We start from the raw sequence: 24556 nt of genomic DNA, 5'->3' as shown, positions 1-24556 counted from the left end.
CCAGCCCGGCACCCTCAAGGCCCAGAACTGTGCATGTGTCCCTTCTCCCATGGGCCTTGCACTTCCCACTGCGGTGCCTTCCAGACTAGAGGTACCAAGGGGGGAATCTTGACAAAAAGTAGGTCCACAGCTAGGCACCGTGGCTCATGCCTATAATTCCAGCACTTTGGGAGGCCAAGGCAGAACTGCTTGAGCCCAGCAATTTGAGACCAGCCTGGGCAATATACTGAGACCTCTCTATAAAACAATTTTAAAAATTAGCTGGGCATGGTGGTGCGTGCCTGTAGTGCCAGCTACTTGGGAGGCTGAGGCCAGGGGATCACTTGAGCCTGTGAAGCAGAGGCTACAGTGAGCTATGCTCATGCTACTGCACTCCAGCCTGGGCAACAGAGCAAGACCCTGTCTCAAAAACAAAAAGTAGGCCCATCTACAGAACATGTGCCCCAGCCCACCCCACCCTGAGCTCCATCCTTCTGTCTCAGACACAAGCGCCCGGCCTCCTTCTTCCCTTCCAGAGCTTGGGGGCAAGGAGAAGGCTGCCCAGTCTTGAATCTGCTCAGACTCTGCTTGTGCGACTCCTTGGCCTGAGCGCTTGTTGCCTCGTGCAACGAGGCCCACAGCAGGGGCTTCCTGAGCTTTGACCCTGTGCTGGACACTGCTGCGTGAACCCTGTGAGACCAGGGACATGGGCATGCAGGCTTCGCCCCAGCCTATCACTCACCTCCCAACTCACCCTGACCCCGCCATAGGCAGGGCCTCCCCTGTGTGGCCCTCACATCCCGGTGAGCTCCTCTTGTCTAATCTCATCTGGACACCAAGAAACCTACATTTTCAACACCCCTCGGAACCCCACCCACATCCCATGTCTCCTGAATCTCAGCCATATCCAAAGGGGAGCTCCTCAGCTCCTGGCCACACCCTGCTCTACATCTCCCCGTCTTTGTCACCGGCAGCCATAGCCCTCCAGATGCTCCGGCCAAAACCCTAGAGGGCCCCTTTTGTTCCCTCTTTCTCTCACACCTGTGTCTGTTCCTCCAGCAAATACTCTGGGCTCTACTTCAAGTTTCTTACTTTTTTTTTTTTTTTTTCAAAGAGACAGGGTCTCGCTCTGTTGCCCACGCTGGAGTGCAGTGGTGTGATCATGGCTCACTGCAGCCTCACACTCCTGGGCTCAAGCAGTCCTTCCACTTTGGTCACCCAAGAAGCTGGGACTACAGGTGCACGGTGCCACCATGCCTGGCTTTTTTTTTTTAGACTGAGTCTCACTCTATCGCCCAGGCTGGAGTGCAGTGGCGCAGCCTTGGCTCATTACAACATGTGCCTCCTGGGTTCAAGTGATTCTCCTGCCTCAGCCTCCCAGGTAGCTGGGATTACAGGCGTGCACCACCATGCCCGGCTAATTTTTATATTTTTAATAGAGACGGGGGGTTCACCACATTGGACAGGCTGGTCTCGAACTCTTGACCTCAGGTGATCCACCTGCTTTGGCCTCCCAAAATGCTGGGATTACAGGCATGAGCCACTGCACCCGGCCTTTTTAAAAAATGTTTACTGGAGACAAGGTCTCACTGTGTTGCCCAGGCTGGTCTCAAACTCCTGGGCTGAAGTGATCCTCCTACCTCGGCCTTCCAAAGTGCTGGGATTACAGGTGTGAACCAGCACACTCAGCTCCAGGCTCTACTTCAATCAAAAGAACCCAAATCTGACACCAAGCCTGAATCTGAGGGGGCACAGCTGCCTCATCAACAGTCTCCTTACTCCCACCCTCGGGCCCTGGTCTGTTCACTCAGTCACTCAGCTTGACTTTAGTGCCATATTTAGGGCCACCCAGGAGCCTGTTTCATGCCCTTGTGCAAATTAGAAAAAGGGGCCCATCCTCAGACCCTTGTTTGCCATCTGCTGAAAAACGGTCAGAGTAAACATCCATTTCTACACTATCTATGATGTAAATGCGTCCTTTGGTGTGATGCTATTGTGCAGTGCACAACATACTCAATCTTAAAAGGCCGCCCTGTGCATGATCTCCGAGTCCACAAAATAAATACACCTGCAACTATTATCCTTGCAGAGTGAGTGCCCCACCCAGGACCCCACAATGAACCCAAACCTTGTCACTTCCCAGCTCACCTCGAAGTAGGTGAAAGTGATCTGGGTACAGGAGCTTGAAGCCGAAAAGGGTGAGGATCACTTCTACAGAGAAGGAGCCTCGGTCCACAAAGTCACCATTAAATATCTGTCCTGCTGAGGAAAACACGGCAAGCGTGGAGAGGAAGGGGTGGGGTGGGGTGGGGGGTGGTGGCAGAAAATGGGCCAGATATGGGCTGCCCCTGCCTGGCCTCAAGGCTCCTGTCAGCACCTCCCAAGGAGCGAGGACTTGGCAGGGCTCAAGGGGTCTGGGTTTCTAATCCTTTCCTCACTGTGGCTCCAGCCAGAGCTTGGCTGCTAAGCCTCAGTAGTATGGCACTGTGGACCCTGCCTCCTGTCTCCCGGAAAGCCAATGGCGGGGAGGTGCGGGGACTAGTCAGCCCACCTGCTTCAGCTCTCCTCAGAGAGGCCTGGAGCCATGGGGGAGATGGGACACTGGCCCTCCCACTCAACAATGCATAGGCCTAGTGGCCCTACAAGTGGCCATTCACCAAGCAAATACCATAATATGGGGAAATACTTATATAGCATCAAGTGTGGGCCAGGCCCTGTTCTTAACCCATCCTCTCAGTAACTGTGGAGTAACAGGGTTGCACATATATTATCCCCCTTTGCAAGTGGGGAAACTGTGACACCAAGCAGTGAAGTAACCTGCTTTGGTCACACAGCTGGGAAGTGGCAAAGCCAGGATGGAACCCAAGTGTGGCCAGTGCCAGGTGCCATTCAAATGCGATCCTGAGGCAGACAAAGACAAGCCAGGACCCAGAGAGACTGAGATACCAGCTCAGGTCACACAGCAGGTGGGTGCTGGCCCAGGCCTGTCTGAGCCTGGAGCCTGGGGTGCATGGCCAGCCTGCAGGTCCACCCACACCTTTGTGCCCCAGCATGGCCAGGCCTCTCCTTTCCAAGGTCACGTCTTTTCCCTGGCAGGGGCTCCTCCTACTCTGTGCAGATCTGAGGCTGGGGCTGGGGGTGGAGGTGGGGAGAGGGTGGCTCTGCTGAGAAGGATACATAGGGGTTGGTCTCCGAGGGTAAACCGTTGAGCTCGAATATGTTGAGGAGGTCATAGAACTGGCCATGGGTGTCCCCGCATACTGTAATCTTCTCTGTCTGAAAGAAAAGAGGCCACCGGAGAGGGAGGGGCCCAGAGAGAGACGTGGGGAGGGGGCAGAGGTGAGGGGAAGGGTAAGAGTTCACAGTAGACCGAGAAGAATCATGCAACAGACACAAGCAGGGAACACAAACGAAGAGGGTGGGACAGAGACCAAGAGGCCAGGACAGAAATGGGATATTCAGGAGGAAAGGCACAGGGGTGGGGGTGTGAGGGAGAGAGGGAGGTGGATCCGTGAGTTCCTGAGCTCTGTGGCCCCTCCCCAGCCAGAGAGCCCACCCCTGCTGGCCCTCCCCGCACTGCCCCACAACGCGCACCTCTTTGAGTGTGGTTTCCACGAGCGTGCTCAGCTTGGAGAGGACCTCTTTGACCTGTACCAGAATCTGGAAGGCAGGGCAGACTCAGTGGGACCGGCTGCAGGGGCTGCTGCCCAACCCGGACCCGAAAGCCTGCACTGCCCAGGAGATGCTGCTGGGCTGAGGGCGAGGGAGAAGCAGGGAGAGAAGAAAAAGGGCAGGGCAGGCCTGGGGGAGCAGGGGCAGGCGGGGCCGGAGGCAGCCGCAGGCTTCTGTGGCCTGTGCAGTGCCGAAGCATTGCGATTGTTTCATGTGAAAACCTGATTCTTGAATTATCTTAAAATACTCAGCATCATGTGGAAATACATGCATGAATCCAGATCGTAGAACATTTTATAAAAGAACTGGCCTGGACACAGCACAATGTCACTGTCATAAAAGAGTCTCCCAAAAAAAAGAAATGAGACTTTCTAGGTAAAAAGAGGTAAAAAGGCAGGTCACAGGCAACACTGGTACTTTCAATGGACCCTGAATTTTTTAAAAGCAGCTAAAAAGGATGTTTTGGGGAAAGCTGGGGAGAATTAAAATATTAACAGATGTCTAGAAATGCAGATGATTTATTTTTCACAGATTGGAGATGACCTTGACAATGACATGCATATTTGTCAGTGTTTCCAGATTTTCTGGATGGCCTGTGGACTGTCTACCTTAGTCAGTATTATCATATCAATGATGAATTTCTAAGGTAGGACAATTCAGCTGTGGTCATACAAGAGGACGTCTTTGTTTTTGGGAGATCCAGGTTATGATGGCTGCAACTTACTCTCAAATGGGTTAGGGGAAAAAAAAAGAAAAAAGTGTACACATACAAATGCATATATAAGTAGACAGACACATAAAGTTAACGCATTCAAATGTTCACAAGTGGTGAATCTGGGTGAAGGGTGAACCGATGTTAACTGTACTGTTCTTTCAGCTCTCTGTAGGTTTGACAATTTCCAAAATAAGCTGGGGGAAGAGGTGTTAAGAAAATGCAGGAGGCATCCACTTCTAGTCAGAAGGTAGAAAAGTTACAAAAGACTGTCTCGCCCTAAAGATGAAAACAAGTCAAACAAGCAACAAAATCAAATTTAAAGCCAGCTGAGAGCTGGCAATGCAAAGGGACCTAAATTAATCAAAATGCAGACGGGACGAGCCCTTCCTTGGGGAAGGAGCCCACAGCTTTCATCCTGGTGCGTGGCAGGAGGGCGGGATGCCCCCCGTGAGGGGAAATGAGTGGAAGTTCATGACTGTGTGGGGATTGGCGTGACAGATGAGGACTCCAGGGAGCCCCAGCACAGCCCGCCTCTGCCCCCTGCCAACTCCCTCACACGGGCTTCGTGGACGGTTGGGCGTGAGGGAGTGCGGTGCAGAGAAACCTCCTGAGGTACAGAAGTGGGGGCGAGACTGGAGAGCGGAGAGCACCCCAGCGGCCCCACAGTCTGGCAGCAGGGCTGAATACCAGAGGCCTCCCACAGTTCCAAAAGCTGGCGACTTTAAAACATAAAGACATCCCTGGAATTCTGCCAGGGCTAAGATCCCAAGCTCTGCTGAAGGGAAAGTCCTAATTCTACTCTGAACACATTTAAAGCCGGTGGTAAAGAAACTCCAACAAAAGCTGCCCCTAACCTACAGATGAGGTTCACACAGCCCCTCCCTCTTGTGGCTCAACAGGAGAAATGTGAGCCATTTTCTTATCTGTTTATTTGTTTTAAGACAGGGTCTCACTCTGTCACCCAGGCTGGAGTGCAGTGGCTCGACCACAGTTCACTGCGGCCTCAACCTCCCAGGTTCAGGTGATCCTCCCCACTCAGCCTCCCAAGTAGCTAGGACTACAGGTGCCAACCACCATGTCTGGCTAATTTTTGTATTTTTTTGTAGAGATGGGGTTTCTCCAAGTTGCCCAGGCTGGTCTTGAACTCCTGGGCTCAAGCGATCTGCCCACCCTGGCCTCCCAAAGTGCTAGGATTACAGGCCTGAGCCATGGTGCCCAGCCTAAGTGTGCCGTTTTCTGAGGAAAAACTTTATTTACCTCAGTCTCTAATGTTCTTTTATACAAAATGCCTGGCATACAATAAAATTATAAGACACATGAAGAACTGGTACCAGAGCAGACTCAGAGATGAACCAGATGATGGAACTATCAGACAGAGACTTTAAGATAACCATGGTAAATGTGTGAAAGGACTTGGTGGAGAAGGTGGACAATATGCATGAACACATGAGACACAGAGATGAAAAGTCTATTAAAAAAACACAACTAAATGAAAATGCTACCAATAAAAAATACAATATAAGAAATAAATAATTCATTTGTTGGGCTTAACAGCAGTTACAAGGAATCAGTGAACATAAGGACAACTGAAATTATCTGAACTGAAATACACAGAGGAAAAATCGTGAAAAGAATTTAAAAAATTCAAGTCATTAAGATCTAAGGAATAGTATCAAATAGTATCAAAGAGCATGTTATTAGCTTTCCAGACGGAGAGGAGAGCAGAAATGGGAAGAAATCTAAGAAGAAATAATGGCTAAGAACTTTCCAAAACTAATGAAAGATATTAACCCACAGATCAAAAAGGCTCAGTGAATACAGGATAGACTCAAAAAAAAGCACATCAAAGCCCATCATAGTCAAACTACTAAAAAACAAAGATAAAATCTTTAAACCAGTGAAGAAAAAAACAGACTATATGGAACAAAGATACGAATGATTGCTGAGTTCTCACAGAAACAATGGAGGTCAAAAGGCAATGGAAAAAAAAAACACATTTAAAGCACTGAAAGAAACAATGTCAACCTAGAATTCTACATCCAGCAAAGACACCCCTAAAAATGAAGACAAAATAAAAACATTTTCAGGCAGACCAAAGCTGAGAGAATTAGTCTACAGCAGACGTGCACTGTAAGAAATGCTCAAAGTACTCAGGCAGAAGGGGCATGACACCAGATAGAAACCCACATATGGGAGAAGAAACAAGGAGTAAGAGAAAGGGTAAATATAAAAGACATTTTCCGTGTATTCATACATATATTTCTTTAGAAGACTAGTGTCTATTTAAGGAAATGATAACAATATATTTATAGCAGATGCAGAAGCATGACAAGAGCACAAAGGCTGGGAGAAAATAAAAGCAATTACAATATTGTAAGATTCTTTTTTTTTTTCTTTTGAGATGGAGTCTTGCTCTGTTGCCCAGGCTGGAGTGCAGTGGCACGACCTTGGCTAACTGCAACCTCCGCCTCCTGGGTTCAAGTGATTCTTCTGCCTCAGCCTCCCAAGCAGCTGGGATTAAAAGTGCGTGCCACCACGCCTGGCTAATTTTTGTATTTTTAGTAGAGACAGGGTTGTAGAGATGGGGTTTTTGCCATGTTGACCAGGCTAGTCTGGAACTCCTGACCCCAAGTGATTCACCTGCCTTGGCCTCTGAAACTACTGGGATTACAGGCATGAGCCACTGCCCCAGGCCGTAAGATTCTTATATTGTCCATTAAGTATCATATTATTATTTGAAAGTAAAATAGGACAAGTTAAAGTTACACATTGTAATCTTTGGAGCAGCCTTTTTCATCCAGGGTTCCGGGAAATGATTAAGCCCCACAAAAAATATTTTCAATGATATCTGCACAGTTCTCCTAAGGAGAGCACACAGATTCACAGGACAGAAGTTAATTCACTGCGTATATAACGGATGCCTAAGGGAGTTAGGGCTTAATTCTCTCTATAGAGCCTCGGCTGAGAAGGGCTGCTCTAGAGCAACCACGTAACACTCCACCCCTCGCCACACACATTCAAAAGTATAACAAAAAATTCAATAAAACAGATGAAATGCTAAAAGATTCCTGATTCACACAAAAGAAAGTCAAAGAAGGAGAAACGGGGAAAAAAAAACAAATGGGACATATAGAAAAGAGATATCTAGACAGTAGATTGAAATGCAATCATGTGATTGCTGATAGTTAAATATAAATGAACTAAACACTCCAATTAAAAGGTAAAGATTGGCCGGGAATGGTGGCTAACACCTGTAATCCCAGCACTTTAGGAGGCCAAGGCGGGTGGATTATCTGAGGTCAGGAGTTTGAGACCAACCTGACCAACATGGTGAAACCCTGTCTCCATTAAAAATACAAAAATTAGGCCAGGCATGGTGGCTCATGCCTGTAATTCCAGCACTTTGGGAGGCTGAGGCAGGTGGATCACGAGGTCAAGAGATCGAGACCATCCTGGCCAACATGGTACAATCCCATCTCTACTAAAAATACAGAAGTTAGCAGGGCATGGTGGCGCACACCTGTAGTCCCAGCTATTCGGGAGCCTGAGGCAGAAGAATCACTTGAACCTGGGAGACAGAGGGTGCAGTGAGCTAAGATCGTGCCACTGCACTCTAGCCTGGTGACAGAATGAGACTGCGTCTCAAAAAACAAAACAAAACAAAAATTAGTTGGGTATAGTGGCGTGTGCCTGTAATCCCAGCTACTCTGGAGGCTGAGGCAGGAGAATTGCTTGAATCCAGGAGGCAGAGGTTGCAGTGAGCCGAGATCACACCACTGCACTTCAACCTGGGCAACGAGTGAAATTCCATCTCAAAAAAAAAAAAAAAAAAAAAAAAAAGGTAAAGATTGTCCAACTGGATAAAAAGGCAAGACCAAGTATATGCTGTTTATAAGAAAAACATTTTAAATATAAAGATACCAATGGGTTAAATACAAAAGGGTAGAAAAGTTATAGCATGCAAATATTAAGTGTAAAAATCTGGTTTAACTATATTAATAGAAAACATGGATTTCAAGCCAAAAAGTACTGAAGTCACTTCATTATAATGAGTCAATTCATCAAGAAAGCATAACAATCCTAAATGTGTGCCTAATAAAAATTTCAAAATACAGGAAGCAAAAAACTGAGAATTATAGGGAGAAATAGGCAAATCTACAAGTATAGTTGGAGCTTTTAACAGCCCCCTCTCAATAAATGATTGAGCAATTAGAAAAAATAGGCTATAAAAGATTTTTAACAGCAGTCTCAACCATCTTGAACTAATTGACATTTATAGAGCCCTATGACTAATGACTGCAAAATACACACTATTTTCTAGTACGTACTGCAGGTTTGCCAAGACAGATCTAAAAATAGCCCCAATGGAATCATCCAGAGCGTGTTGTCTGACCAAATTAGAAATCAGTAACAGTAACATCTAGAAGTCCCCAAATATTTGGGAGTTAAACAATACCCTTCTCAATAACCTATGGATAGAATCAGAAACAATAAAGAAAATTAGAAAACAATTCTAACTCAATGACAATGAAAATACGACATATCAAAATTCACGGGATGCAGCTAACTTACTGCCTGGAAGGAAATTTAGTTTTAAATGCTTTGTGTAGAGGAAAAGATGTAAAATTAACAGCATTAATGTCCATCTTCAGAAGCCAGAAGAGAGCAAATTAAGCCTCAAGCATGCATAGAGAATAATGAATGAAAAATCAATGAAACAAAAAAGACAATCGATAGAGAAATTCAACCTGAACCATGAAAACATGTTCACAAAAAGACTTGTCCAAGAAAGTTCATAGCAGCTTATACTTATAAAAGCTACAAAGTAGAAATAACCCAAATGTCTCTCAAAAGACTGCATGAACAAATCATGGGCTGTTCAGACAATGCAGGACTTGAGCTACTGATACACACAACATCCATGTACGAATCCCACACACACTATGCCACATGAAAGAGACACTAAACGCTGTAAGCCCATACGACATTGACATGAAATTCAAAACCAGGCAGAATTAATTTACAGTGGTGAAAAATCAGATCAGTGGTTGCCCCTGGGATGAGAGTGAGGGCTGACTAGAAAGGGGTCAAAGGGAGCTTTCTGGTTGACAGAAATGTTCTGTAACTTGCTTGGGCAGTGGGCACATAAAACTCTAAAAACTCATCTAACAGGACACTTCAGATTTGTATATTTTATTGTGCATTAATTATACTTCAATTAAAAACAACCAGGAATGTGGACATTCCTCCTCCTGTCTCACCTTTAACAACATGATCATCAACAGCTAACCCATACAGAGCGCTAACCATGTGCTAGGCACTATTTGAAGCACTGATGTGGATTACACGCAGTTGCGCCTTACAACCGCCCTTGGTGGAGACAGTTATGATTATCTCCACTGTACAGAGGAGGAAATCAAGGCACAGAGAGGTGAAGCCATCTGCCCACAGGCACACAGCTAGTATGTGGGAAGGCAGAGATTTGAACCCAGGCCGCTTGGCTCTCTAGGACCTATCAAATGGCGGCTTCCCACATTGCCTGCACACTCCTGTAAGAGTCATCTGCCTGTCAACCTGACTCACAAGAAGTCCCGCATCCTCATAACCAACCCAGGAGGTAGTGGATCTCAGCAGTTCCCCAAAACTATGGTAAGGTCCCTGTATCCGTAAGAGGTCAGGGCAGGGGGCCTTGTCCAGATGGGATACCAGAGCCCGAGTCTCACTCAACCAGTTAACACCCTGTGGCCAGCTGCCCTCCTGGGTCAGGGAGGGGGTGGTCTCAGGACTACGAGCAACCATCAGGTCCCAAACAACCTGCAACAACCAACAGCCACAGACGCCCAAGAGCCTAGGATGAGAACTCAAAGCAACGGACTCTACTGCTTCTTCACCTTTCACCCTGGGCCAGTCACCTGGCCTCTCTGGCCCTTTGTCCCTGCATCTGTCAAATGGCACTGCCTGCCACCTCCCCAAACTGCTGTGGGATGAGATGAGATCACGTGGTAAGCCCTCGGCACAGTGTCCGGCATAAGACTCCTGCTCGGTGTTGGCTGTCATGGCTGCCCTTCTCCTGTCGTTTTGCTCAGTGCCTGCGGCTGGCAGTGCTGTGATGCCATCACAGGGTTCCTGGGCGCCCGGTACCTGACAGGTGCATTACCTGGTAGGCGCATTTCCGGTGCAGTTTCTTCTGGTCCTTATACCACTGCATGAGCTCCTTCATGAAAGTGATTGTCACTTTGCCGTCCTCAAGCTTGGGTCCACTGTACTCATCCTCAATGGCTAGGGTGTGAATGAGGGGAAACGAGAGTCAGTGACCACAGCCACTGTGAGGGGGAAGGGAGTCTCGCTCCCAGGGATGGGGCAAACTTGGCTCTGGACACACAGGTCGAGAGACGGACCGAGCGAGTGAAGAGTCCCCTCCTGGGTCAGGTCTGGCCCAGAGGCCTCTTCCTGACCTCCCTGTCTTCCTTCACCCACCCCCCTTTACCCTATTCAGTTTTATGGCACTTAGCACTATTCATTTCATGATTTGTTCATTATCTTATCTCCCTCCTAGAATATCAGCTCCATGTGGACAGGAAGGGTTTTGTTCACAGCTGTACCCCCAGTGCCTAGGACAGTGCCTGGCACATAGGAGATGATCAATAATCATCTGTGGGATGATCCAGAACAATCCCTTGGATCTTCTCAGCACCTAGAGGTGAATCAGACACAGCCTGTGGGGCCTGTGCTACTACCCGGAGGGAGGGCCTGTGAACTGGCAGGCGGTCCATGGCTCTCCAATCTCGCTCACTGGGAAGCGTGAGGCCCAGTTTTGGGCTGCGGATGGAGCGCCCTGGAACGCAGGCAGAGGAGCGAGACAGCAGCCTGGGGGCAGAACAAGGGGCTACCCCTGAGCCCACCCCCACCCCCAGGGAATGGAGAAGGCCCGTGTGGAATGTGCTGGGCTGCAGTGTGGAACATCCAGGCCGGACTCACTCATGCTCTCGATGTCCAGCGAGTCCACCACGGAGCGCTTGTGCTCGTCACCCGCGATGGCCCGCTCAAAGGCCTTCTGCTTCACGATCTTGTTGCACTCCTGGTATTTCATTTTGGCATCCTTGTCGTGGGGCTTCACCTTGACCACCTGGGTGGGAGGGAAGGGGCGTGCACACTGAGGCCGAGGTGGGGGCACAGCGGTTGCCCCCAGGCTGCCCAGCCCTGGGTTTCATGAACGTGGAAGTCAGACCGCCTGGGCACCAGGTGCTGATGGTGCAACCCTAGGCATGTTTAACTGCTGAGCCTTGGTTTCTGCACCCCAAAACTGGGCACAGCAAAGCTGCCCGCACGCGTGCACTTCATCAATCTTAGCTATGAGTGCGCTAAAATCAAACAACTGCCTGTCTGAGGACTGTGGGCTCAGCTTCGGGTGCCCTGTGAGAATCCCTGTGGGGTGAGCAGCGTCCCAAGCACGTCCTGATGCTACTATCGTGACTACCAAGGTGGCGGGAGCATGAGAGGAAGGGCCCGGACGGGTCTACAGTCACAGGAACAGCCCAGACTCACGCAAAGGGCCAATGACTTGCTGGACGACATGGGCTCCCTGAGCCCAGGTTACCTCATCTCTAACAGGGAGGTGACACACGGCTCCCCTGCCAGGGCTGTGGGAAGGAATAAGTAACACAAGGGGCCTGGCATGCAGCAGGGGCAGGCGGGCAGCAGCACCGAGTGCTGTCACTTCCCTCCCTCACCCTCTGGGGAGGCCCGGGACAAAAGATTTCCCTGTTTTGTCCACTGAAGAGAGGAACTGAGGGTCACAGATCCCGGACACCGGGTTCAAATCCCAGCTCTGCAAGTCATGAGCTGGGTGACCTCAGGCAGGTGAGTCTGCCTCTCTGTGGCTCAGTTTCCCTCTGAGGTGGCACTGAGAACCGTATCTCCCTCAGAGGGCCACTGTGTGAGGGCTGCATGGGTGAATGCTTGTGAACCCTGCACAGAGGTGCCAGGTGAAAGGAAACTCCACGTGGGCGCCCACTGCTCTTCATGGTCCCCCTTCTGGGGCTGCTGCGCTGATGACCAGATCATACATGATAGGCATGGGGCGTTCAGCTTTGGGACACAGCAAGTTCCCAGTGAAAGGAGCCCTATCCCCTCCCCTCTCCCCACCTTATTTACCCTGATTCCTGCAAACTCTGATCTTCTAACCTGAAAAGCAGACTGGATTTGGGGGCTGGATTCAGATCCTGGCTCTGCTACTTACTTGCCATGTGACTTTGGGCAAGTGACTTCACCTCTGTGTCTCAGTTTAGTCACGTAGACCTTGTCTGACCTGCCCACTATCCTTAGCCTCCCCAGGAGCGGACCCCCTGTGCCAGAGGTCCCTGGGCCGGCCCTCAAGGAGCAGGGGTGGCCTCTGGTGGAAAGCCTGGCAGCATGACTCAGAAACCTCCACAGAGACACCCACTGACCCCTGCAGGTTGGTGTGATAGAAGCGGGGGGTGAGGCTCATCCACGCTGGGAACAGGTGTGTGCACCAAGCGGGGTGAGAAGAGCCCAGGCCCAGCAGGCCACGGCCTCCTCCCTGTCTGGGCAGGCCCAGGGCACCCTGCCAGGCAGCTCCGCCTGGGCTGTGGGTGGGTGTAAGGCAGGGGAGGAAGACAGCGCCAAGCAGCCCCTGGCATCCTTCCCAATGGGGATTGGTTATGTGCCCACACCCGGCTGGCATCCAAACCAGCATGTGGCCTGGCCCATGCGGCTCCTCCCACCCCTCTATACCTCCCAGCCAGACCACTCATGTCCCCAGCGTGCTGGCTCCCGGCCTTTGTGCAGGCTGCCTCTGCCCAGAGCACCTCATTCACACCTCCACTTCCTCCTCCAGGTCTCAGCCCCACTGATCCCTCCTCCAGGAAGCCCCAGAGGCTGGGTCAGGCACCCTCTCTGGGCTCCCAAAGGCCCCTGGGCTCCCTTGTTCCAGCCAAGAGCCCTGCTGGGAACCGGTCTGTCCACCCCACTGGAAGGTGGCCCTGTGAGGGCAGGGCTGAGGCTCAGCCATAGCTGTGCCTGCAGCAGTCAATGAATTTCCCCTCCCCCCTTTCTCCAAAGAAATGAATGAGTGACTGAGCATTTCCTCCCCGCCAGTCTCCTGTTCTCCGGGGGCGGGCGGGCTGGGAAGGCAAATGAAGGCAAACAATGACAGTGCAGGGAGGAGAAAGGGAGTGGGAATACCAACAGTGGCAGCGGCAACAGTAATGATACACAGCTCACTTCTGGAGCACTTACTATGTGCCTAATATCGTGTGAGCAATTCACTTGCTCATTTATCCTCCATGCACCTCTACATGGCAGTGTTTTCACAACCCTCCGACAGACGAGAAAACCAAGGCCTGGGGAGGTGAAGTCACCCACCCAGGAAGCCAGGATTCCCTTCTCTCCCAGGCCAACCTGCGCCAAAGCCCAGGCTCCTGATTTCCGCCATGCACGCTGGGAGGGGCTCCCCTTCTGCCACCTCCCCTCCCTGCCTGGGTCTCTCATCCCCGGGGCACACTGCATGCCCTCCAGGGAGGCAGCGTGGGGCAGTGGTTATGAGCCTGGGCTCTGGGACTAGGCCTCCTGGGTCTGAATCCAGGCCTGTCAGGGCAGGCGGCCTCACGTCTCAAGCCTCCCTCAGTTTCTAGAAAGTGGGGGTGGTGCCAGCACCCCCTGGAGGACTGTTGTGAGAACTTAAGGCCAGGCAGCAGCAGGCAAGTGCTCATCCCAAGGCCTGCTGTTACTGTAGCTGCTGCGCTGCGCAAGGTCTAGCTGGGGCAGTGAAGATGCCCTGCTGGGCTCCTGCTCCTGAGGAAGGTCATTCAGCCCAGACCACAGGGGACTCAGCTCCTGAAGGCCCACTGGGTCAGAACTTCACACTGAACTTTTTTTTTTTAAAGTGGCATTTGGATTGTATCAAGGTCAGTATTCTGACTGTGGTATTTATGTAGTTATGCCAGATATACGTTTAGGGAAAACTGGGATTTCTGCATTACTTCTTACAACTGCAGGTGAATCCACAGTGCTAAGTAAATAAGTTGTTTCTAAAAGCATTATCTTCAGTGGCGAGTACTCATGGGTAATGATGTCTGGAGCTGGTGAAATGGTAACACAGGTTCACAACCCCCGAAGAAACCCTGGGGGCTGCGTGTATTTGGGGATTGGGAATTTTTTGGATTTTAGTAAGGTGATTTGGTGGATGGCCAGGTGCAGTGGCTCACGCCTATAATCCCACCACTGTGGGAGGCTGAGGTGAAAGGATCACTTGAGCTCAGGAGTTCAAGACCAGCCTGGACAACATAGTGAGTTCCTATCTCTAGAAAAAAATACAAAAAAAAAAAAAAAAAATTAGCCAAGTGTGGTGGTGCCTGCCTGTAGTCCCAGCTACTTTGGGGAGCTGAGGTGGGAGGATTGCTTGAACCCAGGGAAGGCCGCAGTGAGTCATGATTATGCCATCACACTCCAGCCTGGGTAACACAGTGAGATTCTGTCTCAAAAAAACCCAAAAGAAAACAAAACAAAAACACCCACATGATTTGGTGTACATCCTCTATCACAGGACACCCCCAGCAGGTCCAGGGCAGTACCTAGTAATCACAAGCACACACACATGGCCATTTCTGCAGCAAAACCTCCAGACACGCCACTGGAGAGTAATCAAGACCATCAGCAGCCTCTTAGTAGTTCAGGTCAGGTTTTGCCACTGAACAAGTTGCCCAAACTTACCTGAACAACTGTTCTTCAGAACTGCTTGGGTTTTAAAACTGAGGGTGAGGGATTATAGAGCAGCACCAAGATCCCACGTGGGGTGGACCCACAGTACAAGGTGTAACAGGGCATTCTGAATATCTCCAACATGCAATGAGCTGCAGCCCAGATGGGAGCCGTGCCCGCCTGAGGCATGCAGGCAGCTGGGGGAAGTCAGGTTTCCAGGGCAGGAAATGCCGCTGCCCAGTGACAGCCTGAAGCCTGACATGAGGGTTTTCACCTTAGTGGGTTAGTTTCTGGTGAATGAGTTTGGCAAGTCATACCCAGCATTTTCTGTACAGTAAGTCACAGGAGAGACCACCAGGGTGCACTGCCCGGGCTAAGGGTGAGTGCTGTGCCGAGAAACTCGGACCCACTGCACCTGCCCTGCTTATGGCCTGACTCTGGGACAGAGCTGCCACCTCCTGGCTGTGCAACCTCAGTGGAGTGAACTACCCTCTGGACCTTGGTTTTCTCACCTATAAACCAGGGATAAAGAAAGTCTCCACTGTGCAGGGTAGCTGTGAAGATGGAATGAATTATTACTGCATGAAAGTCACAACCTGGGCCATGGCGAGTGCTGGATGAAACAGCGGTTGTGACTATTCCTGTTACTTTCACAGATCCATGCTGTAGGTGTACAGGCACTAGTATCCTCTTGAAAGGCAACATGTATTTCTAACTGACTGTGCTGGACTCTGCTGTAAGGAACCCAAAGCCACAGAACAAAAACCAGGAGATCCCAGGAAGGGCTAGGGAGCGCAGAGGGAGTCCCCCAGATCCGGCCTAGGTCTGCACCCAAGTTCCAAACATAGACAGGAAAGAAGAACATAGGTGGTGTCTTCTGGAAAAAGACCCCGTGAGGAGCAGATCCATCATGAGAGTCAGGGTTCTCCAGAGAGACAGAACCAATGAGAGAGAGACACACACACAGGCTGGACGTGGTGGCTCACGCCTGTAATCCCAGCACTTTGGGAGGCCAAGGCGGGCGGATCATGAGGTCAGGAGATCGAGACCATCCTGGCTAACATAGTGAAACCCCATCTCTACTAAAAATACAAAAAATTAGCCAGGCGCGGTGGCGGGCGCCTGTAGTCCCAGCTACTCGAGAGGCTGAGGCAGGAGAATGGAGTGATCCCTGGAGGCAGAGCTTGCAGTGAGCTGAGATCGTGCCACTGCACTCCAGCCTGGGCAACACGGCGAGACCCCGTCTCAAAAAAAAAAGAGAGAGAGACATACACACAGTCATGAGCTGTATAATGATGTTCAGTCAACAGTGGCCCACATATACGAGTGTGGTCCCAGAAGATAAACACACTGAAATAGTCCTATTGCCGAGTGACAGCATAGCCATAGAAATGTCTTAGCACAACGCCATTACTCAACAAATCCATGATGAAAAAAGAAGCCAAGTGAACCACCATGGTCATTTTTCTGAAAAGAGCCACACCTCCTCAAGGGCCTCAGGCAGGTCCTTCAGGGGTATCCAGAAGGCACTGTCACCCTAGATGACAGCTCCATGCGTGTGACAGCCCCAGAGGACCTTCCAGTGGGATGGGGTGTGGAGGCGGGAGACAGTGATACTGATCTCCTGACCCTGCGTAGGCCTAGGCTAATGTCTGCGTTCGTGTCTTCATTTTTAACAAAAAAGTTTAAAAAGCAAAAGAAATATTTTTTTCAACAGAAAAAAGCTTACAGAATAAGGATATAAAGAAAATATTTTTGTACAGGTGTATATGTGTGTTTTAAGCTAAGTGTTATTACAACAAAGTGAGAAAGTTTTAAAAAATTAAAAAGTTTATAAAGTAAGTTACAGTAAGCTAAGGTTAATTTATTATTGAAGAACCAAAAATTTTTAAAAATAAATTTAGTCTAATCTAGTGTACAGTGTTTATGAAGCCTACAGACATACACACTCCCGTCCTAGCCTTACATCCACTCACCATTCACGCACTGACTCACCCAGTGAAACTTCCAGTCCTGCAAGCTCTATTCATGGTAAATGCCCTAAACAGGTGTACTAGATTTTATCTTTTTTTTTTCTTTTTGAGATGGAGTTTCACTCTATAGCCCAGGCTGGAGTGCAATGGCTTGATCTCGGCTCACTGCAACCACCGCCTCCCCGGTTCAAGCGATTCTCCTGCCTCAGCCTCCCGAGCAGCTGGGATTACAGGTGCGTGCCACCATGCCTGGCTAATTTTTGTATTTTTAGTAGAGATGGGGTTTCACCATCTTGGCCAGGCTGGTCCTGAACTCCTGACCTCGTGATCTGCCCGCCTCAGACTCCCAAAGTGCTGGGATTACAGGCGTGAGCCACCGTGCCTGGCCTTTTTTTTTTTTTTTTTTTGAGACAGAGTCTCGCTCTGTCGCCCAGGCTGGAGTGCAGTGGCGCAATCTCGGCTCACTGCAAGCTCTGCCTCCCAGGTTCATGCCATTCTCCTGCCTCAGCCTCCTGAGTGGCTAGGACTACAGGCGCCCGCCACCACGCCCAGCTAATTTTTTGTATTTTTAGTAGAGACGGTGTTTCACCATGTTGTCCAGGATGGTCTTGATCTCCTGACCTCGTGATCCACCCACCTTGGCCTCCCAAAGTGCTGGGATTACAGGTGTGAGCCATGACTTTACCATCCCTTTTCTACGTTCCGATGCACGAATACTTACTGTGGTGCTACAGTTGCCACAGCATTCAGTAAAGTACCATGCTGTACAGGCGTGTAGCCTAGGAGCACTCGGCCATGCCACATAACCTAGGTGTGTATGCAGTAAGCTGTAACATCTAGGTTTGTGTAGGCACACTCTATGATGCTCACACAATGAAATCACCTAACAACACATTTCTCAAGAACTACCCGTTGTGAAGCAATGCATGACTGTACCTATGCATGTGGGTATATATGAGAGGGTGTTTATTAGGAGAATTGCCTCACTCCACACCGTCTTACCAATAAGTACAGAGTAGCTGCTTCATGCTCACTAGGTCCAATTAGCAAAATGCCATCAGTGTCGTGGACCAGTGTGATAGCTTGCAGAAGGGAAGGGTGGTCAAGATCCCCGTGAAGGAATACTACTTTACTGTAAACAAGGGCAAAATAATGTCTTTTGTAGACTTGGATGGAGTTGAAGGCCATTATTCTAAGTGAAATAACTCACTAATGGAAAATCAAACACTCTATGTTCTCACTTGTAAGTGGAAGCTAAGCTATGGGTACGCAAGGAATACACAGTGGTATAATGGAAACTGGAGACTTAGAAGGGGGAGCATGGGAGGGGTGAGGGGTAAAATCTATGTACTGGGTGCAGTGTACAGTACTCGGGTGACGGGTGCACTAAGATCTCAGACTCTGCCACTATACAGTTCATCCCTGTTATACAGTTCACCCATGCCACTAAAACCACGGGTACCCCAAAAGCTATTAAAATAAAAAGGTAACAAATTAATAAAAATTTCATTAACAATTTTTTAAAAAGAAAAGATCCCTGTGAGGGAAACTGTAACCCAGGGCTGAAGGACTGTTATATCCCTGAGGCAGGCAGCGAGGGTGTGGCGCTGGCCTTGCCAACTGAAAGCAAACTGCTTCTGGTGGGTCTTACAGACAGGGATGGAGAAAGGACACTTGCCACATGAGTAGCTGCATGGCAGGTCCAGGAGATGCGTTCACCTGCTCAAGCAATGAAACCGCATGGTACAGCAGCTGCAACTGGGGTCACCACCTGGTGAAGCTTACGATAATCTCCTGCCATTCTCCAGGATGCAGCCGTCTTCTGCGCAGGCCAAACAGGAGAGTGAAGTGGGGATGTGGTAACGCTCTCCGCCCATGCGGCTTTCAAGTCTCTGATGGTGGCACTAATCTCTACAATCTCTCCAGGGATGTGCTGCTGTTTTGATTTACAATTTTCCTAGGTAGAGGCAGCTCTATGGCTTCCATTTAGCCTTTCCCACCATAATGGCCCTTACTCCACAGCTTAGGGAACCAACGTGGGGATTTTCCGCCAGCTGCTGAGTACATTTATTCCAATTGTGCAGCTGGAATGGGGGAAATAACCACAGGAGGGGTCCAGGGACCCACTCAACCCACTGAGAGTCGGACCTGACCTAAAACTCCATTCATCACCAGGTCCCCATAAGCCCCTATTCTGACTGGGGCGCAACAGTCAGATTATTCTAATTGTGGATTTGCTTCTGTGTCCATGACAGACATATTGCCTTCAGCAGCTGAGTGCTGACACTTGGTCCCTGCCTCTCCAGGATCTAATTGTTCCCACTGCATGTAAGTTTTCCAACTGAGTGACTGCAGTTCCCACCGTAAGGTCCAGCTTGCAGAGAGGTGCAACCAGGGATGCCGGGGCCCCCTCGTAAATCTGCTTCTCAAAGTATTGGTGAAAGGTGTGTTCTCTGGACCCTCCAGTGTGGGTGAGTGGGTTTTAAGTGACAAATCCACTCAAGCATTCCAATTTCCCTAAGCCTTTGAATCCCTGTCCTCTATGTTAAACCAAGAGAGACCGGGCATCTCTAGCTCACTCCTGGTGGGCCGCCTTCTGATCCCTGTTTCAGTCAAACTGTCAGCATCTTCTCAAACTCCCCGAGCAGCAACATTACATGCAGAATCTGGGGAAGAGGGGTTGGGGAAGATGTTGGTGTGACTCTGCAGTTCTAGCCAAGGGAAAAATACGCTGGTACAGTGATTATAAATTTTATTTCTCTCTTTCTTTCCCCTACCTGATGTAGTGGTCCTAGCACAAAGGCTCTATCTACAGTGCTGGAAGCAGGGATAATTCCTAAGAAACCATAACTATGTTTTTAAACCTTCTGTCAGAATTCCCAAGGGCCGGATGGGAGTGGGTTGTGCTTTCACACCATCTGGCGAAACTGGGGCTAACAGTGAACGCAGTTATATAGCCTGGTGGTAAAAATAGCCCACTAGTCCCGCACCTATGTAACCGTACCCTATCTGAATGGAAGTGATCTAAGGGGAGGCATGTGCTAGATTAGTTTGCTGCCTACGACCTAGACCCAGCACAGTGGCCAATTCCAATGTCGCTTCGAAAAGGGTGGGTAAGAAAAGTTAACTGGTGAGCCCCTTTAAATGATCAGGCCCACAGAGGCACTGGAATAGGATAGCAGTCATATCCCACTCCTCACTTCAGGGAAGTATTCATCGCCTGAAGCCACGTGCTACGTGGACTCTAGACTGCCACCAACCACAGACACCGTAACTCACACCCTCTAGTTCCACAATGGATGGGCAATTATTAATCAATGTTATTTCTGTAAACCAATGATATTTCCTGAAAAACCCCTTTTATAATCACCGCTCTTCTCATTTGTCCTTTTTTTCTTTAAAAGCTCAAGCAGGCCAGGCATGGTGCCTCACACCTGTAATCCTAGCACTTCGGGAGGCTGAGGCAGAAGTCCAGGAGTTCGAGATCAGCCTGGGGAACACAGCAAGACCCCATCTCTACAATAAAGAAAAAAATTAGCCAGGCATGGTGGCATGCACCTGCAGTCCCAGCTACTTGGGAGGCTGAGGTGGGAGGATCACTTGAGCCCAGGAGTTTGAGGCTGCAGTGAGCAATGATGGTGCCACTGCACTCTAGCCTGGGTGACAGAGTAAGATTCTATCTCTAAAAGAAAAAAAAAAAAAAAACCACAAGCCTCTCCCTTGTTCTCCAGTGCTCTTCCCAAGGTAACCTGAAGTGTTTCCAGGGCTGCAATTCTCTCAACCTTGGCCCAAATAAACTCTGCCTATGTTAATTTTGTCTCAGTTTCTTCAGTTATGTCAATGTTTTCTGGCCCTGTGAGCAGGGTTCAGAGCTACCCACTCAGACACTGGGTGCCCCTGGACTCGATGCTCAGTATCAGAACAAACCCACTGTGTTCCTCCAACTCCACAGGTTCACTGGGGGCAAAAGGGTGAGTGCTCCTGAATCTGGAACCCCTCTCTTGTCAGGTGAGGTCTAGACTTTGTTTGAGTGGTTCTTTCTATCTCTCTTTTTCTAGAATGAAGGTTTCCATCTTTGTCTATGAGCAAGGGATTCGAGTTTCAGGGGGAAAAAAAGAAAACTGCCTTCTCCACCGCTGCTTCACAGCAGGAGGCCTGGGTCACAGTACTGGCATTCTGGCACTGGTGGCGGCACTTCTGGGCTGAAATTAGACAGCATGCTTTTTAAATTGCAGCTGCTTCCAACTAAGCTGCATGGGGGTAAGTCCTTTTGCCTCAAAGAGAAGAGAAAATTGCCCCCTTTGACCACTGGATTCTTTAGGCAACCAGAGACTTTGCAGAGGTATGGGGACGTTTTTCCATGCATGACGTGTTGGAGTCTTAAAGGGCCTCCCATTAGGACGAAGATCAGTAAGGACTCTTGCTCAGCTGGAAAGGTATGAATAAGGGACTGGTCACTCTGATACCTGAAGCACTCTGCTGCCACAAGGTGATAAGAGATTCCAAGACACATAAGAATACACCTCACGATTCACTGGTGACACCTGGAAAAGTGACACCCACAAAGTGGCACACCTCGACCCAATATACTGTCCAGGCCTTGGTCACTTTTGAGAAGAAAATTCTAAAATTATAGGAGGCTGGGTGTGTGGCTCATGCCTGTAATCCCAGCACTTTGGGAGGCCGACACAGGTGGATCACTTGAGGTCAGGCGTTTGAAACCAGCGTGGCCAACATCATGAAACCCTGCCTCTACTAAAAACACAAACATTAGCTGGGCATGGTGGCTCACGCTTGTAATCCCAGCACTTTGGAAGGCTGAGGTGGGCGGATTACTTGAGGTCAGAAGTTCAAAACCTGCCTGGCCAACATTGTGAAACCCTGTTTTCACTAAAAATACAAAAAGTTGCTGGGCGTGGTGGCTCATGCCTGTAATCCCAGCTACTTGGGAGACTGAGGCAGGAGAGTTGCTTGAACCCAGGAGGTGGAGGTTGCAGGGAGCTGAGATTGCGCCACTGCACCCTAGGCTGGGTGACAGAGCGAGACTCCATCTCAAATAAATAAATAAATAAAATTATAGGAAACTGCTCATTGAAACTGAGCTTTGCCTTAAGGGACAGCCCCCCCCCCGCCCCGGTCCCGCAACACCAGCTGGATTTATGTCTGATACCTACGGAGCTCCATCCTGCAAATACCTAGGTAAATGGACCCAGAGGCGTGAGATAAGCCCAAATGAGGGTCTTGAAATTCCTAAATTAATGTATTTGTGCACACGATTGGAAAAGGCAGGATTTAGAACCAGACAAATCAAATGGAGACCTACTTCCTGTTTGTCCTGGCTGCAATCTCATAAGAGATTTGAAAGGTACAATTTTTTTTTTTTAGGAAACTCCCCCAGAAAACTCTTTAAATGCTCAAACCGTCTGCTGAACTTTGCTGCAAGATTTACAAAAGACAAACAGCTTTAAATAATGATTACCCTAGACCTCTAATAAACGAATATGCCCCACCTCCCAAAGTAAACTCCTTGATGTCAATTTTAGAAAGGGAAAGCCAAGAAACAGGTAAGTTTGCTATCTCTTTAAAAAAATTTTTTTGAGACTAGAGAAGAGGTCTTGCAATGTTGCCCAGGATTCTGGCCTCAAGTGATCTTCCTGCCTCGGTCTCCCCAAATACTGGGATTACAGGTGTGAGCCATGGCATCTGGCTGAATGTTTACTATCTGCCTGGCTAAAACCTGATTAAAAGTTTTTAAAGAGCTCTACAGTCAAAAGCTGACTTAATTAAAAGCTGATATTTGGCTATATATGTATGCACACACATACACACACACACATATATATATTTTTTGACACCTCTGTTCTCTCTGATTTCCTCTCTTCTTAAACTGCTCCTAACTATACCCAATCCCTCTTTCTTCTTGTTGACATGATTTTTGCTAAGGATAATGTAAAACTTAATTGCTTTATGGAAAACAAGATCTCCTTGACCGGCTCCTCTAAGTCCTGTTCTTTGATGTACCTCTGTCTGTCCGTCCTTCCTCTTGCCAACTTTGGTATCACATGAGGGAACCTCTGTTTATCCGCATGAAGCCCCACACATTGTGGGTAAACAGGCTCCTCTCAGGTCTAAAGCTCTATTTTCTTTTACATAGAACTCCTTGATCTCTGTAACTTGTCGATACATACATGTGTACAACATGTGTGCTATACGTTGTGTCTACATATATGTTATGTCTATACATGTTTTTGTATATTATCTACATGATACAAAATTAAAGATAAAGGAGCGCTCACAAATTAGAAGGTAAGCCAAGGCCAGGCGCAGTGGCTCATGCCTGTTATCCCAGCACTTTGGGAGGCCGAGGGGGGCAGATCACAAGGTCAGGAGATCGAGACCATCTGGCCAACATGGTAAAACCCCGCCTCTACTAAAAGCATGAAAAAATTAGGTGGGTGTGGTGGTGTGCGCCTGCAATCCCAGCTACTCGGAGACTGAGGCAGGAGAATCACTTGAACCCGGGAGGCAGAGATTGCAGTGAGCTGAGATCGCGCCACTGCACTCCAGCCTGGCGACAGAGTGAGACTCCGTCTCAAAAAAAAAAAAAGTAAGCCCAAATGTTTTCCAAGTTCACGTGACCAGAGTAAATCTTTTGGCAAATAAAACTAGTTTAAAATTGTTGGTTTAATAAAAACTATGTCGGCGGCCGGGTGCAGTGGCTCACGCCTGTAATCCCAGCACTCTGGGAGGCCAAGGCAGGTGGATCATGAGGTCAGGAGATCGAGACCATCCTGGCTAACACGGTGAAACCCCGTCTCTACTAAAATTACAAAAAATTAGCCGGGCGTGGTGGCGGGCGCCTGTAGTCCCAGGTACTCGGGAGGCTGAGGCAGGAGAATGCTGTGAACCTGGGAGGCGGAGCTTGCAGTGACCCGAAATCACGCCACTGCACTCCAGCCTGGGCGACAGAGCGAGACTCTGTCTCAAAAAAAAAAAAAATAAATAAATAAATAAAATAAATAAATAAATAATAAAATCTGTCTTCTGAGTTACCAGCAAAATATGTATGTATCTAACTTTAAGGTTCTTACTTCCATGATACTTGCCTAACATACAGTAATAAAAAATGGTTAATAGAAAATTTAACTTGAGATGATGGCTGGATTTGTCTGTCTCATAAAATTTTCCCAACAATCGCTAAAAATGAATAAATTAAATACATATAAATAGAATCAAGTTTATAAATGAACTTTTAATAATAATTATGTTTTATAATATGCCTACTTAAAAAGGTTTCTCAAATCTTTTGGTAATTATGCCCTTAGGGTTTTACTAAGCTAAATTAATGAAAAATATTCACTGAACATCTAGATCATTTCCAAATAAGAGATGATGCTAAGACAGTAACTACTAAATATGGCTTCTGGCTTCTTATTTTAGAGAAGCAAGATACTGAGATCTGTTAGGAAAAATGTCTTGTTCCATTGAAAAATTGTTC

The 24556-nt window shown here is 48.7% G+C and overlaps 1 protein-coding gene across 3 annotated transcripts in view; it reads right to left on the bottom strand.

The window, feature by feature from the left end:
• Positions 1-24556, bottom strand: part of PPP5C (protein phosphatase 5 catalytic subunit) — a 43387-nt gene that overhangs the window by 3661 nt on the left and 15170 nt on the right. Inside the window, exons 3-7 of one of the 3 annotated variants that reach the window (XM_003277609.3) lie at positions 11345-11492; positions 10524-10645; positions 3574-3639; positions 3157-3255; positions 2128-2233 (exon numbers count right to left, since the gene is read on the bottom strand). In XM_003277609.3, the coding sequence (XP_003277657.2) occupies positions 2128-2233; positions 3157-3255; positions 3574-3639; positions 10524-10645; positions 11345-11492 (541 nt within the window). Of the gene's footprint in view, positions 1-2127; positions 2234-3156; positions 3640-10523; positions 10646-11344; positions 11493-24556 lie in introns of all 3 variants that reach the window. The other 2 variants (XM_030795552.1, XM_003277610.3) reach the window with 2 other exon arrangements.

The sequence above is a fragment of the Nomascus leucogenys genome, chromosome 17, assembly GCF_006542625.1.
Source record: "Nomascus leucogenys isolate Asia chromosome 17, Asia_NLE_v1, whole genome shotgun sequence".
Classification (NCBI taxonomy): domain Eukaryota; kingdom Metazoa; phylum Chordata; class Mammalia; order Primates; family Hylobatidae; genus Nomascus; species Nomascus leucogenys.
This window is presented reverse-complemented; position numbering and strand designations above follow the sequence as displayed.